Source organism: Prionailurus bengalensis, chromosome A1, assembly GCF_016509475.1.
Source record: "Prionailurus bengalensis isolate Pbe53 chromosome A1, Fcat_Pben_1.1_paternal_pri, whole genome shotgun sequence".
Lineage (NCBI taxonomy): Eukaryota > Metazoa > Chordata > Mammalia > Carnivora > Felidae > Prionailurus > Prionailurus bengalensis.
Window position 1 is genome coordinate 129,342,028 of NC_057343.1, and position 17,611 is coordinate 129,359,638.

Here is a 17,611-nt window from a genome sequence, read left to right on the forward strand (position 1 = left end):
TTTATTTGTTGTTTTAATGAAGTATAGTACAAGGCTAAGAGGGGCAGTTTCTTGCATCAGAAGCCCTTGGGCAGCTTATGGATATCCTAAAGGTCCAGAGACTCCTGGAGGCATGACGAGAGGTTGCCTTTAGTGGAGTCCTTGAGAGCACTAATGGGAGTCCCTGTTGATTTTAATTTGGAAGTAAAATCTATAAGTAAAGAATATGTTGCTATTAGAACGCCAAAAGTACTAAATGTTGGAATGTATATCCTAAATGAATGTATCAAATGAGTCTCCTTGGAAGAGGATGCCATTAATGTAAGGTCATATCTGTGCTCCTGGAAAAAGGCGGATGCAGTTGAGATCTGGTCTACAGATTGTATGCAACGGAAAAGCTGTAGGGGTACCTTATGGGTAGCCTGGAAAAGACTCCTTATGTCCCTGTAAGGTGGCAGCAAACTACAGCTGAGAGGCTGTTGAAATAGGCACTAAACAGAACACACTGACCAACTCTATAAGAGCAAAATATTTACCAGTATTTGAATAGAATCAGTAATCCTAATATTTAGTATTGGGTATGGGGAGACCAATAGATGAGACCACAACACTAATGCTTATAGTAACCCATCATAAGGTGACCTCTTTATATTTTTGTTATACAAATTCTTCAGTATATTAATCTTAGTATATAAATTTTGGATTTCCAATTGGAGTATAAAACTTTCTTTTATTATTATATATGTATATATTATTTAATTACCTTTTACTTTCTCTGCTTGTATTTAAGGGCCTGCTTTTTTTGTTAAAAAAATTTTTTTTAGTTTATTTATTTTGAGAGAGAGAGAGCATGCCCAAGTGAGTGGGGTAGGGGCAGAGAGAGAGACAGTGAGAGAGAGAATCCCAAGCAGGTTCTGCACTGTCAGCATAGAGCTAGATGTGGGGCTCGAACCCATGAATCATGAGATCATGATGTGAGACGAAATCAAGAGTTGGATGCTTAACCGACTGAGCCATCCAGGCGCCCCTTGCTTTTGTTTTTATATCAGTAAGTAATTTAGGACCAGCACTGTGTTTGCTAGACTGGTATTTGCTTAGTATCTAAGACTGAAAGTCCCTGTTTTTTTCCCCTGGGCTTGTGACTACCTATAGTGGCAGTCATTTTTCCTTTGTTTTCTCCCTTTTTCAGGCTTTTGCCCTCTGAAGATTCAGTTTTCACTTTCTTTTTCTGGCTGATAAGAGGAAAAGCTGGGCCCAAGTATCTCTAGGCAACTTTTCCCTGGGATGGCCCAGTGCACAGAGTAATCAGTCCTTGCCTCACACTCCCACCTTTTAAAAAACAGAATCCTTTAGAAGGACTTGTATTTCTAGGCAGCTCAATTTTTTCTCTTTCTTTCTTTTTTTAAATCTTCTAAATGTTGTCCAATAAGCTCCCGGTGGTCTTGAGTGGTGTCTGTTGTGAGCCGCAGCGCCCTTGTCCAGGACGTCCCAATCAACCTTAGAGGAGCTACAGTCCACATCTTGGAGAACAATGGTGGCATCAACTTTACCTGTAACATTTTTTTGTTTTGAGCATGAGATGCTTTGCATGCTGATAAGCAGAATCTCTTAAGAGCTTTCCTTTCCTCCCCCTTTTCATTAAACAGTGTATATTTATAGAATTCCAGAGATGGGACCTCTTACAACCCAGTGGTTACAGGAACAACTCACTTAAGACAGCAGCAAGTGGATGCAGACGATTATGCCCTAGACACTAGGTACTTCCATCTCCATGACTCAGATGGCCTCACTGCTGGTCAGTGCTACCCAGTCAATGGATTCAACTCCCATGGCACTGGGAGGGTGGTCACCCCTAATCCCCTTCGGAGGGAACTTTCTGTCCTGGACTCCGGGTGGTCCACCAACGTGGGGAAATATATCAAGTGCTCCCTTTAGATTGGGATATCAGGGCAATACCCAACAACAAAAAAACAACGCAATGCAGAAGCCACCAAGCTGCAAGTGCACCAAAATCAGGGGTGCCCTTTCAGGCAGGGGCTACTGACTGTTAGATATAGTTTTAAGCCAAGAGCAGTTTGAGGGCATATCATTTCCATTTGGTGTCAAATCACCCAGCTTGTTGTGCCAACTGTGTTAAGATTTTTACGTGGGATTTGTTCTCAGCAGGTATGGTAAGATATACAGACACAGAGAAGATGGTCATGATGGAAGAAGTTTATACTCACAAATCCCTAAAACCAGGAGACCTGGCACACCATGCTATGCAGGGCCACAGGAGAAGGGCCAGGATTGGTCAGGAGGCCTCCTCTCAAAGGGAAGGGCAAAGAATGGGTCAAAACCTTTACTGGAATTTTTGTGGGAAGGATTGAGTGAGGCAGGGTAGGTACACCAAGTTTAGTGTTGGATAGTTTGAATAATCTCAGTAGACCGTGGCATACAAGGGTGGCCCTAGGGTGAATTATGGCAGGGAGAATATTGCCTTGGTGTATGAGGGTTGGGGATATGGACTCTGGATTGGTTGGTTTGTATATGAAAGGCAGGCTCCCAAGGGAGTCCTGTGTTATCCCTAGGAATTAGCTAGTCTTGGGAGAGGGCAGTGTCACCAGGATCAAGGACCCAAAGGCCAGAGTATAAGGAATACAGAAAACAACAAAAATATAGACAAATGCCTATTTATACCAAATAACAAGGACTCCTATGAGCTTTAACTGGAAACAAAATCAAGACAGAACTGTATATATTCCATTTTTGCAAAATAAAAATACTTCCCCATCTATATCTATATAGGTCCATATAGGATTGTAAAATGTGAAAGAACACACACACACATACTTGGTTAATAATGTGGACTGTCGTCAGGGATGGGGAGAGAGATGCTCATGTGGGAGGAGAGGAACTTCCATGACAGCAACAACATGCCAAACATCCCATTATGTAAAATTATGTTATAAAAAGATGCATGGAAGAATGGCCACCAAAATGTTAGTAGTAGTTACCTTAGGGTGATATGGTTCCAGGTGACTATTCAAAAGTCATTTGAATTATTTATAAGGAGCATGTATATTTATGGAACTAGAAAGAAGCAATACAGTTATTTGTGGCTTAGAGGAAGACTTCTTTTTAAATTAAAAAAGAAATTCCAATTTTAATGATAATTTAGCTGTCACTGGACAGTTAAGAAGAAAACAATACCCACACAAAACAGTCGCATTTTAAAAGTTTCATCAACAGAGACACAGAGGTACTCAGGATTGATGGTCATCCTTCCTCATCACTGCTGCTCCATGCATCTTCAAATGCTGGATTTAACTGTGATTTGGTTGTAGGCTAAAAAAGGGAAGGAAAAGGAAAATTTGATTGTCTTACCTCATAATTTTAAGCTCACAATAGTTATGAAATATATCAAATGAAAAGCAATTACAGTATTTTGAAAGTAAATAAAATTGTTCATTTAAAATAAAATACAATGTATGTGGGCATTATGAACCAAATTTGTGTCTTATTCTGCAGCTTTTACATTTGCTACAAGAAACACCCCACATACAATGTAAGGCAACGTAGCTTCATTTTAAATAGGCCAGAATTTATACAAATTATCTGTGTTTCCTTCAAAGTAGTCACCTTACAAACATATACATAAATGCATTTATGTATATACCATGATGCTGCTATGTTTCTGCACGTCTTTGGAATTATGTGAATAAGACAGCACATTAACATCATGTTAATGGATGCTAAGAATGGACTCAGGTCTACAGTCTGACCTGATAGCCCAAGATATTAATGTTGGCAACTTTTTATTATTTAAGTGGACTTGACTTTACAAATAAGCAAATATCCATATAAGGGGAATAAGATGTTCATCAAACTAAGTAACACCATCTTTGGTCCGAAGACCAAAGTTATTAAGTAGTGAGGTTTGTTTGTTTGTTTGTTTGTTTGTTTAGATAGCTGGTAAAGTAGCTCAGAAGTATATGAAAAATGTGTCAAAAATGGTAACATATTTGTCATCGGCATATAGGTTTTCCAGGGAGTTTTCTTTTCAAGATAACATGCATTTGGATGGTGTTTATTTAAAACAACAAAACAGGGGTGCCTAGGTGGCTCAGTTGGTTAAACATCTGACTCTTGATTTTGGCTCAGATCATGAGCTCATGGTTTGTGAGACTGAGCCATGAGTAGGGCTCTGCTGACAGTGCAGAGCATGCTTGGGATTCTCTCTCTCTCTCCTTCTCTCTCTGTACCTCCCCCACTTGTGCTTGCTCTTTCTCTCTCATTCAAAAAAAAAAAAAAAATATATATATATATATATATATATATATATATATAAAATAAAACAACAAAACATCACAGTATTCTTATAAGTTTAGAGTTGTACCTAATAAAAGTAATCAGCAATTAGAGGAATATTAATTATCTGTGACATTTCAAATCAATTCACTTTCTGAGGAAAGTTTTTGTTTTTATTTTTTTTAATGTTTATTTATTTTTGAGAGAGTGAGCAGGGGAGGGGTGGAGAGAGAGGGAGACACAGAATCTGAAGCAGGCTCCAGGCTCCAAGCTATCAGCACAGAGACTGATGCGGGGCTCGAACTCACGAACCGTGAGATCATGACCTGAGCCAAACTTGGAAGCTTGACTGAGCAACACAGGTGCCCCGTGAAGAAAGTTTTTCAATAGCAAACTTCCTATTCTGGGGCAAATGGCTCAAGGGCTTTAAGAAGGTCTCATTGTTTTTGAGTATCTGGGTATTAAGAACCAAATTTGTGTCTTATTCTGCAGCTTTTACATTTGCTACAAGTGTGTTCAGACCCCAAACCCAATAATGTATTAGCACCAAGGCTACTCTTAAATAATTTGAGATAGTGCCTTGTACAACATACAGCAATGTTTTATGTTAAGAGCAACCCCTGTGTCTAAGCATGCTCATCACCTTTTTGATATGATGACTTAGAATCTTATAATTTAAACAATGATAACAGTAGAAAAGTGAGCATTTCCAGTAAATTCCCCAAGTATCAGTCAGGATAGTTAGAAAATGACATATTAATTTAAGTATTCTTTATGGCTGTTAAAGCTATAGATCAGAATCTATTACTAAACCTAATGTTTGCTATTGTCACCATTATTAAACCTTATGTTGGCTATCATCACTTAGTTGTATAAACAAAATTCCATTATATCTCAAATGTCCAGATAAAAAAACTATTGCCAAACCTCAGCTATCTATCAGCAGTCCACTGATATGCAGTCAATGATTGTAACACACTGAAGTCTGTTCATTTATTTTTTCATACAAATGTTCACTGAATTTCCTATCTTCCTAGGTTTATAATTTAACTATTAAGTTAGGTTGTTTAGTGAGTGTTAATTTAAAGATGTATATCTCTTAACTATAGAGAACAAAGTGATGGTTACCAGAGGAGAGGTGGATGCAGGGATGGGTGAAATAGGTGAAGGGGATTAAAAGTACACTTATCATGATGAGCAATGAGGAATATATAGAATTGTTGAATCACTATGTTGTACACCTGAAACTAACATAACACTGTATGTTAACTATACTGGAACTAAAATTTAAAAAATAAAGATGTATTGTCCTTGGGGGTTAGGTGATTTCTTCTCCCCTACTCTATCTTTAGAAGTCTTTAACTCTGCCTTAGATATGTCCCCAAAATGTCCCTTAGTGGATAAGTCACACAAAGGTCATGCCTCCTAACTCTACTATGGAAGCCCAAGATATAACTTATTAGATATTTAAATTTCATTTGAAGACTCAAGAGAGATGCAAAATTACATTTTATTGTAAGTTATTGTTATTACAGTGAACAAAGAAGTGAAAATAATTATGTGAAAATTGAAATGAAATACTGATCAATTTTGATAAATACTGTACTAATACACAAATACTATAAATTTTACTGTTTATAGTAGTAAAGGATAATATAAATGCATTACAGTACTATCATTACAGTTACATTTTATTGCTAGAAACATCACAAATAAGACACACTTGTAATTAAAAGCTATAGTAGAAATGTTGTATATAGATATGGTACCCATATTATTGTTGACTCACAGATGCAGTATAGCTACCATCTATTATTTAAGTTTTCTCTATAACATCTGCTAGTGGACATCCTTTCCATGCTTGAACATATCCACCTCAACCTCACCAGGTTGCCTGTTCTACTGACAGATCGTTGTAAATGTTATGGAGATAGAAAACCATGATTTAGAGTGGATCTAGTCCAGGTCCAAATAATGGGAAAGGAGAAGAAAACCAAACCTTACATCTACCCCATATACACCTTGATATATTCTAAATTTCTCATTGGTCATTACTGAAAATCCTCTACAGACAGAGTACAGGGCTGTCTATGTCAGCAAGTGATTTTATAGTCACCCCTGAAAAACAGGACTTTGAACTATTTAAGTCCACTTATATGCAGATTTTTTTGGATAAATACAGTACAGAATTGTTCTGTTTTTTTAGTTTATTTTGAGACAGTGCATGGGAGGGGCAGAGAAGGAGAGCAAGAGAGAAAGAGAGTTCCAAGCAGGCTCTGCACTGTCAGTGTGGAGCCCAATGTGGGATTCAAATTCATGAACCGTGAGATCATGACCTGAGCTAAAATCAAGAGTCAGATGCTCAACTGACTAAGCCACCCAGGTGCCTCATACAGTACAATATTGTAAATGTATTTTCTCTTCCTTATGATTTTCTTAAAAGCATTTTATTTTCTCTAGCTTACTTTATTGTAAAAATACAGTTTATTATACATATACAAAATACATGTTAACTGACCGTTTTATGTTATGGGTAAGGCTTCCGATCAACAGTTGTCTATTAGTAGATAAGCTATGAAGGACTCAAAAGTTACATAAGGATTTTTAATTGCATGGGGGTGTGTGTCAGTATCTGAATCCCCCTGATTGTTTAGGGTCAACTGTATATATCTACAAAGTGGTAAATAAAACATCTATGTACTGTGTGACTATCAAAATAAAGTAAGATTCTTTAAAAATTTTTTTTTAATGTTTATTTCTTTTCGATAGAGAGAGATATAGTGTGAGCAGGGGAAGGGCAGATAGAGAAGGAGAGACACAAAATCCAAAGCAGGCTCCAGGTTCTGAGTTTATAGCACAGAACCCCACCCGGGGCTCGAACTCACGAACTGTGAGATCATGACCTAAGCTGAACTTGGATGCTTAACCAACTGAGCCACCCAGGCACCCCAAAATACAAAATCAATGTACAGAAATCAGTTGCATTTCTATATACCAATAATGAAATAACAGAGAAATCAAGAAATCGATCCCATTTACAAATGTACCAAGAATCATAAAATACCTAGGAATAAACCTAACCAAAGATGTAAAAGATATGTATGCTGAAAACTATGGAAAACTTATGAAAGAAACGGAATACACAAAGATATGGAAAAACATTCCATGATCATGGATTGGAAGAACAAATATTGTTAAAATGTCAATACTACACAAAGCAATCTACACATTCATTGCAATCCCAATCAAAATTGCACCGGCATTCTTCTCAAAGCTAGAACAAACAATTCTAAAATTTGTATGGAACCAGAGAAGACCCTGAATAGCCAAAGTAATGTTGAAAAAGAAAACCAAAATGGGAGGCATCACAATCCCAGACTTCAGCCTCTACTACAAAGCTGTAATCATCAAGACAGTATAGTATTGGCACAAAAACACATAGACCAATGGAACAGAATAGAGAACCCAGAATTGGACCCACAAGTGTACGGCCAACTAATCTTTGACAAAGCAGGAAAGAATATCCAATGGAAAAAAGACAGTCTCTTTAACAAATGGTGCTGGGAGAACTGGACAGCAACATGCAGAAGAGAAATTGGACCACTTTCTTACACCATGCACAAAAATAAACTCAAAATGGATGAAAGACCTAAATGTGAGACGAAACCACCAAAACCCTAGAGAAGAAAGCAGGCAACAACCTCTTTGACCTCAGCTGCAGCAATTTCTTGCTCGACACGTCTCCAAAAGCAAGGGAAATAAAAGCAAAAATGAACTATTGGGACCTCATCAAGACAAAAAGCTTCTGCACTGCAAAGGAAACAATTAACGAAACTAAAAGGCAACTGATGGACTGGGAGAAAATATTTGCAAATGACATATCAGATAAAGGGCTAGTATCCAAAATCTATAAAGAATTTACCAAACTCAACACCCAAAAAACAAATAATCCAGTGAAGAAATGGGCAGGAGACATGAATAGACACTTTTCCAAAGAAGACATCCAGATGGCAAACAGACATATGAAAAGATACTCAACATCACTCATCATCAGGGAAATTCAAATCAAAACCACATTGAGATACCACCTCACACTGGTCAGGGGGCGAAAATCAACAACTCAGGAAACAACAGATGTTGGCTAGGATGTGGAGAAAGGCTAACCCTCTTGCACTTTTGGTGTGAATGCAAACTGGTGCAGCTGCACTGGAAAAGAGTATGAAGGTTCCTCAAAAAATTAAAAATAGATCTACCCTATGACCTAGCAATAGCACTACCAGGAATTTATCCAAAGGACACAGGAGTGCTGATTCACAGGGGCAGATGTACCCCAGTGTTTACAGCAGCACTTTCAACAATAGCCAAATTATGGAAAGAGCCCAAATGTGCATCAACCGATGAATGGATAAAGAAGACATGGTTTATATATACAATGGAATACTACTTGGCAATGAGAAAGAATGAAATCCTGCCATTTGCGACAATGTGGATGGAACTAGAGGGTATTATGCTAAGTGAAATAAGTCAGTCAGAGAAAGAAATAGATCATGTTTTCACTCATATGTGGAACTTGAGAAACTTAACAGAAGACTTTGGGGGAAGGGGAAAAAATAGTTACAGAGAGGAAGGAAGGTAAACCATAAGAGACTCTTAAATACAGAGAACAAACTGAGGGTTGATGGAGTGGGGGTAAGGAGAGGGGAAAATGCGTAATGGGCACTGAGGAGGGCATTTGTTGGGATGAGCACTGGATGTTGTATGGAAGTGATGAATTACGGGAATCTACCCCCAAAACCGAGAATACACTGTATGCACTGTACGTTAGCTAACTTGACAATAAATTATATTAAAAAAATAAATAAATAAGCAAACAAACAAATAAACTTAAAAAAATAAAGTATGATTCTTGATGAGAGGTCAGATTTAAACTATAATGTAGCCACCTTATAGGTCTTAGGCAGGGAAAAATGGTTAGGAGTTATATAGGCTTGCCTTGACCATGACCAAGTTTCAGGAAGAGGACAAAAGGAAGGCAGAGTACTCAGAATATAAAAAAACAATCTGCCACTTAAATAATACATTAATCTATGCTTAAGATCATAAAACCTGTTTCTATTACCCAATGCCCTCCAATTTCTTATGGTAGCTAAATTCCTCCTCTATTTTGGATATCAGAAGAAATACCTCTAATATGTTGGTTGATAGGGAAATAAATCTAATCTCAAGGGCGGATTTGAAAGGAAACTGAAGAACAATCTGCTTCATGATTCTGGTATTTGGTGATATCGTAAACCTGTCCCTGATCCATAATGGATGGCAAAACAGGGATTCAAACCCAGTTACCAGTATTATTATTAGTTTACCTAAAACTGAAGACTAAGTGAGTGTGTGTGTATGTATGTGTGTCTGTGTTCTGTTGTGAAGCATATTACTGCACATTTCTTGGAAACTGCAGCATCATTTACTTGATAGCTGAGATACAAACACTTAAAAATATGAGTTAAATAGTAAATACACATGTGAGGAGTAGGGTTTGGTGAAGATGGACTTCTCCTGGGATCTGCATCATGATCACAGTCATGTGCTACCTACATTCACAGGAATCTTTTGAACTAAAGTTTTGTGAAAATAATCTTAGACATACCATTTTATGAAAATGATGTCTACCTTAAAGCGTATAAACAGATTTTAAAAGACAAGGTTTTTTTTTTGGGGCGCCTGGGTGGCGCAGTTGGTTAAGCGTCCGACTTCAGCCAGGTCACGATCTCGCGGTCCGTGAGTTCGAGCCCCGCGTCAGGCTCTGGGCTGATGGCTTGGAGCCTGGAGCCTGTTTCTGATTCTGTGTCTCCCTCTCTCTCTGCCCCTCCCCCATTCATGCTCTGTCTCTCTCTGTCCCAAAAAAATAAATAAACGTTGAAAAAAAAAATTTTTAAAGACAAGGTTTTATTGCTCTAAAACTTAAATATAAGGCTAACTTGTTTTTCGGGCATCTCTATTTGCTTTCCTACTTCAGTTTAATTTCCCATATGCAAAAATCCTTCTAGATGAGGAGTTCAAACTATCACTACAACTACACAGTAAGAAATAAATAAGCCACCAGAGGCAAAGACTACCTTCATAAATTAAGCAATTTAGTTTTCTTCTAATATCCTTTCTCCATATGTAAGTCATAGATTTAATTTATTTTTATTGTTTTCATTTGGTAAATGATTGTTATACTTCCTAACATAGGCTGTAGTGTTTTAACTTGCATTTAATGTACACAGTAATTCCCAAACAGCAGGACACAGCAATTAAATAATGCAAAATAAATGGCTAAACCAAAGTATTTGGCCATATAAGCTTGCTACAGAAGAGCATCCAGTCATTTAAAAGCAGCTGTACACTAAAACTAATCAAAGCCATAATAAACCAAATTAGACATGTGGTGAAATCTGACAATATCCATACAGCATTTGGCCAGGTGCTTGAAGATTCATCATTGTATTTTTCTTCTCTTTCATTTGGATTAGGGCCAAAAGAAAATAATTCACAGGCTTTCCACTGCAGTAACCAAAGCAGTTGCAAATTTAGGTATGAAATATATTTTTCAATAGCTGCTAAATGGCATCAACTACCCCCATAAAAACTCATTTCTATGTGATTTTGGAGAGTCATGTTTTCATAAAGGAACTAAATATATGAAAGATATTTTCAGAATTTTAAACTTGCTCTATCAATAACTTTCATCTCCATTTAGGATGCTTTGTTTTTATACTATGACTTGGTAAGATTAAGTCAAGGTGTTTCTAACTGAATTATTTATATTTTAATCTTTAAAACATTATATACATAAATGTTGGCTTTAGATATCTGACTTCTTATATCCTAAAACTTAAGATAAACAGGGATGATTAACAGTGCTTAGTAAAAGAATCTTTGGTGGGAAAGATATCACTTTTGGACAGCGTAATACAGAGTAAAAAAAAATACAGAAGCTACTACCTAAGACCAGGGAGCATGTCCTATTCATCTTTGTTTACGTACTGCATTTTTTAAAAGTTAATTAATTTATTTAGAGAAAGAGAGAGCATGCACATGTGTATGCACACAAGTGGGGGAGGGGCTTATGTGACATAGGGGTTGAAGTGAACATAGAAAAATCCCAAGCAGATTCCACACCATCGGTGCAGAGCATGATGCGGGTCTTCAACTCATGAACTGTGAGATCATGACCTGAGCCAAGATCAAGAGTTGGAGGCTTAATCGACTGTGCCATCTAGGCATCCCTATCTACTACATTTTATTCCCATGATCATAGGTCATATTTATACCAATTTATACTACTAACAGACTGCTCTTAGGAGTGTAAATTGGTAAAATTTGAGAGTGTGAATAAAGAGGCTTAAAAATGTTGTACATGGTAACTCAAGACATAAAATCTACTTCTAGGAATTTATCCAAATAAGCAATCAGAAATATAAACAATTTATGAACAGATATTTACCTTGATTTATTTATAATTATTAAAAGAAATGTATCCTAATATGTAAATATTTAAGTAAATTGTTATATATAGATGAAAGCATGCTATATTATTAAAAAAAATTTACAAAGAGTTATTAATGACATGGAAAAAAGACTCATTATTGAGTGAAGTAGAATGCCAAGTCCTATGTCCAAGTATATTAACTATGTTTAAAAAAAAACACATATGCATAGGGAAAAAAAACAATGAAATAAATGAAAGTTTTAATAGTAATTCAATTTTAGAAATTTATGTCATTCTTTCAATATTTTTCTGGATTTTCCAAATGTGTTATAACAGGCAAATTATTTTCACAGTCTGAAAACAGCAAGAAATACCTTAAAAGTCTCTCTCATATGAACTAAATTAATAAATCTACCTTCTTTATGATTTACAAGTCACTGTATAAGTTGTATAAATATGACTTACCTCATCATTATCAGGAACTGGTTCATATAAGGATGGAACCCAAGCAAGTATATTGCAGTCTCTGCTACCACTATAAAGTTCCTGTAACACAGAAAGGAAACGTGATTGTGGGTCAATTTAAAGCTGGTGCCAATCTGAAATGAACTACATCATTTAAATAATTAATTCTTACGTTAGACCATTTAGATTAATTGTATTTCTACTCCCCAAAGAAAGTGAGCTGATGCCCTTTGTTTGCTTACTTAAGATGCAGTAAAGCCGTGTTCTGTATTTTAAAATATTGTTAGGATATGTCAGAGCTTGCTAATGTGAAAATTTCACAAGAAGATTCAACAACCTAGTGGTTTTTATCAATCATAGTATTCATTTATTTCAAGTGTCAGAGTAGAAAGAGGAAAAAAAATGGAATTAAGAGTTTGTCCTTCTCTGCTAACAAATGAATTTTAATAAGGACATCAACAAAGAAACCATATGAGTTTCTAGCTAATAGGCCAGAAGTTCACAAAAAATATTATTTAGCTCATTATTTAGCTGCCTAACTAGCTACTGTTCAACAGAAGAGCTTTAAGAACCATATGCCATGCTTATTGAGAAGTTTCTTTTATAAGGGAAAGCTTGGGCTGATGCACAGTCTGTCAATGTCTTTATGAATATGCTGTTTACACACGCCTGAACAATGTTCATTCCCTTCCCCAAAAGAATTTAAAGAATGGGGTGCCTGGGTGGCTCAGTGGGTTAAGCATCCAACTTTGGCTCAGGTCATTACCTCATGGTTCATGAGTTTGAGCTCCATGTTGGGATCTGTGCTGACAGCTCAGAGCCTGGAGCCTGCTTCTGATTCTGTGTCTCCCTCTCTTTATGCCCCTCCCCTTCTCATGCTTTCTCTCACTCAAAAATAAATAAAAACATTAAAAAAATTTAAGAATTTAAGGAATGTCATATTGCTAGTACTAAAAACATTCCTATGGGGCAGTGAAATAGATACTCTCATATAAAGATGGTATAAATTGGCATGATCTTTTTGGAGAAGGGAATCTCAATACATGTCAAAAGTTTTTGTATGCATTTCTAAATTTTTTTAAACATTTATTTATTTTTGAGAGTCAGAGAGAGACAGAGCACGAGGAGAAGAGGGAGACACAGAATCCAAAGCAGGCTCCAGCTCCGAGCTGTCAGCACAGAGCCCAACGCAGGGCTTGAACTCACAAACTGCGAGATCATGACCTGAGCCGAAGTCAGTCGCTTAACTGACTGAGCCACCCGGATTCCCCTGTATGTGTTTCTAAGAAGTCATGCCAAAGACATGCATGAAACTCAAGGATATTAGCAGTATTATATTTAAATAACAAAATATGGAAATAAATGTCCAAGAGTAGGGTAACGGTTTATATATAAATTTATGTTGCATTCATAAGATGGGATATTATATAACCATTACATTTGCTTTTATTTTTTTTAATTTACATCCAAATTAGTTAGCATATAGCGCAACAATGATTTTAGGAGTAGATTCCTTAACACCCCTTACCCATTTAGCCCATCCCCCTTCCCATACCCCCTCCAGTAACCCTCTGTTTGTTCTCCATATTTATGAGTCTCTTATGTTTTGTCCCTCTCCCTGTTTTTATATTATTTTTGTTTCCCTTCCCTTATGTTCATCTGTTTTGTCTCTTAAAGTCCTCATATGAGTGAAGTCATATGGTTTTTGTCTTTCTCTGACTAATTTCACTTAGCATAATACCCTCCAGTTCCATCCACGTAGTTGCAAATGGCAAGATTTCATTCTTTTTGATTGCTGAATAATACTCCATTGTGTGTGTATATATATAGATATACACACACACACACACACCACATCTTCTTTATCCATTCATTCATCGATGGGCATTTGGGCCCTTTCCATACTTTGGCTATTGTTGATAGTGCTACTATAAACACTGGGTGCACGTGTCCCTTCGAAACAACACACCTGTATCCCGTGGATAAATACCTAGTAGTGCAATTGCTGGGTCGTAGGGTAGTTCTATTTTTAGTTTTTTGAGTAACCTCCATACTGTTTTCCAGAGTGGCTGCACCAGCTTGCATTCCCACCAACAATACAAAAGAGATCCTCTTTCTCCACATTCACCAACATCTGTTGTTGCCTGAGTTGTTAATGTTAGCCATTCTGACAGGTGTCAGGTGGTATCTCATTGTGGTTTCCATTTGTATTTCCCTGATGATGAGTGATGTTGAGCATTTTTTCATGTGTCAGTTGGCCATCTGAATGTCTTCTTTGGAGAAGTGTCTATTCATGTCTTTTGCCCATTTCTTCACTGGATTCTTTGTTTTTTGGGTGTTGAATTTGATAAGTTCTTTACAGATTTTGGATACCAACCCTTTATCTGATACGTCATTTGCAAATATCTTCTCCCATTCTGTCGGTTGCCTTTTAGTTTTGCTGATTGTTTCCTTCAATGTGCAGAAGCTTTTTATTTTGATGAGGTCCCAGTAGTTCATTTTTGCTTTTGTTTCCCTTACCTCCGGAGACAAGAGGCAAGAAGTTGAGTAAGTTGAGTAAGAAGTTGCTGTGGCCAAGATCAAAGAGGCTTTTGCCTGTTTTCTCCTCGAGGATTTTGATGGCTTCCTGTCTTACATTGAGGTCTTTCATCCATTTTGAGTTTATTTTTGTGAATGGTGTAAGAAAGTGGTCCAGGTTCATTCTTCTGCATGTCACTGTCCAGTTTTCCCAGCATCATTTGCTGAAGAGACTGTCTTTATTACATTGGATATTCTTTCCTGCTTTGTCAAAGATTAGTTGGCTATAGGTTTCTGGGTCCATTTCTGGGTTCTCTATTCTGTTCTATTGATCTGAGTGTCTGTTCTTGTGCCAGTACCATACTGTCTTGATGATTACAGCTTTATAGTATAGCTTGAAGTCCGGGATTGTGATGCCTCCTGCTTTGGTTTTCTTTTTCAAGATTGCTTTGGCTATTCAAGGTCTTTTCTGGTTCCATACAAATTTTAGGATTGTTTGTTCTAGCTGTGTGAAGAATGCTGGTGTTATTTTGATAGGCAGTGCATTGAATATGTAGATTGCTTTGGGTAGTATTGACATTTTAACAATATTTGTTCTTCCTCCATTACATTTGCTTTTTAAGAACATTTAACAACATGGGCAAATATTCAGTATCAACAGGCAAAAGGAGGATATAAACCAAAGAGTCATAGTGTGAGGGAAAAAACTAGATGGACCTTCCAACAGGTATGCTTTGATTTTTCATTGAAGTAACCCTGAAAAAATTTTAAAAAGGGAACGGTGGTGGAAGAAGTCCTATCCCAATTATGCAAACATTTCTAATAGTAAACTTTTTTCCTGCTCTGCTGGTGCAATTATTTTTTTTATTATTGTTCATCTCAAAAACTATTTGAAGCATGATACAATTAATATTTTTCTAAAAAAAGAGGAAAGTTTCTAGATAAAAGGAAAATAAGATAATAAAATTATTATAGGAAATATAAATGTAAAAATACTAAAGTAAATTAGATTTAGCTGTACATTATCAAACTTCCTAAAGGGAACAAAATTCTACAGACTGCATTGTTAAATCTAGAATATATAGTTACACTAATTGTGGATGATGCAAAGATATTTTCAAATGTTCAGTGCCCTTGATCAATTTAATTTTCTGAGAAGGCAAGATACACACACACACACACACACACACACACACACACACTCACACACACACACACACACACACACACATCTCTAAGGTAACTTGGTCAGATAAGTTTACAAGGCAATATGTTGTTAAGTATTGCCACACTGGTACAAAGGAAATTCTGTAGATGTTCAAAGAAGAGAGCTTACAAGAGATAGCACTTAAATTAGAATGACTAATAAAGACTTCAATTAAATGGAAAAAATTTGAAATACTGAAGTTTTGGGGATAAGTGTAGGTATTCATTTGGGAAATTAGATTAAAAAAAAAAACTCAACATGTGAGACTAACTTGACAACCAGTCCTGTCAATCCTCAACAGTTGAGTATATATTTCCTTTGAATAAAGAGATTCTCCTATACAATTACAATGTATCCAGCAAAATATAAAAATTCACCATGTATTACTGCCAGCTAATTCTTAGACTCCTTTCAAGTTTCACCAATTGTCTGAATAAATGTCCTTTATAGCAGAAGGGTCCAGATTAAAATCACATGCTACACTTGGTTGTGATGTCTTCTAACTTTCCTTCAGTCTGGAATAGTTCTTCACTCTCCCCATTGGCTTTCCTGGCATTGACAAATTTGAAGATACACACCAGTTATTTTGTGGAATGTCCTTCAAATTTTCTTGTTTCCTCATGCTTAAATTCAGGTGATGCAGCTTTGTCAGTACTATCATAGAAGGAATATCATGTAACTGGGTTACTAATTTTGATTATTTAATTAAGGTAATATATGTCAGGCTTCTTCAAGATAAAAGTACACATTTTATCTTTGCAATTAATATTTTGCAGGGAGGTACTCTGGGACTATGGCAATATCCCACTCCTCATTAGACTTCCAATTTATTAGTTTACTTACTTATACCTGAATGGATTCATGGATTCCTATTTTAGTCAGTGGGTAAAATCCGTTATTATCATTATCTATTTTGATGTTACATATATCTTGTTAGATTTTTATATTTATGATCGAATTACTATAAATATCAATTTTGTCTTCAGATAGTAAATTCTGTATAATATTTAATTTGGAAAAGGGTTCTGATGCTAAATAGATGCAAAGTATTATCCTATTTTATTTTTGAGACTTATTTTCCTTTTCAAAAATCCTAATAGATATAATGGGATAAGAGTTGGAAGCTTTCTGATATGGTGCAATGATTCAAATAGGAGTGCGCAACGCCTACAGAAATGGTATTAGGAGGCAACTTGCCTCAGGTTCCTGGGTGTCCCAGCTTGTCTCAGCTATCCCAGGAACTGGTGGGCATCAGTATCTTGGCACACTTCTAGTCTATTATAGGCACACCTGTTAGGAAGTTCTGATTTGGCGGAAAGCAATAATTTATAGTCAGGATACCCAGTTTAAAATCTTAGCTGTATCTCTATGTGGCTCTGCACAAGAACAGAGGTATAGTATTCTAAGAATTTCTTTGAATAGATAACCATGCTCTATGAATAATTACTTGCAGCTTGGGGCAAGTCATGTCACTTCTCTGGTGTTTTAGTCTTCTCTCAGAAGTAAAACTAAATTAGAGCAGCACTAATGACAAAAGCCAAAGTATGGAAAGAGTCCAAATTTCCATCAGCAAATGAATGGATAAAGAAGATGTGGTGTGTATATATATATATATATATATATATATATATATATATATACACACACACACACAATGGAGTATTACTTGGAAATCAAAAAGA

The 17,611-nt window shown here is 36.3% G+C and overlaps 1 protein-coding gene across 2 annotated transcripts in view; it reads right to left on the reverse strand.

Moving 5' to 3' along the window:
• Positions 1 to 2,635: 2,635 nt before the first annotated feature.
• ERCC8 (ERCC excision repair 8, CSA ubiquitin ligase complex subunit) overlaps positions 2,636 to 17,611 on the reverse strand; it is a 61,623-nt gene continuing 46,647 nt past the window's right edge. For both annotated transcript variants that reach the window (XM_043590923.1, XM_043590932.1), the window contains 2 exons: positions 12,206 to 12,286; positions 2,636 to 3,306 (listed from right to left, as the gene is read on the reverse strand). In XM_043590923.1, the coding sequence (XP_043446858.1) occupies positions 3,238 to 3,306; positions 12,206 to 12,286 (150 nt within the window). In that variant the 3' untranslated portion in view covers positions 2,636 to 3,237. The remainder of the gene's footprint in view (positions 3,307 to 12,205; positions 12,287 to 17,611) is intronic.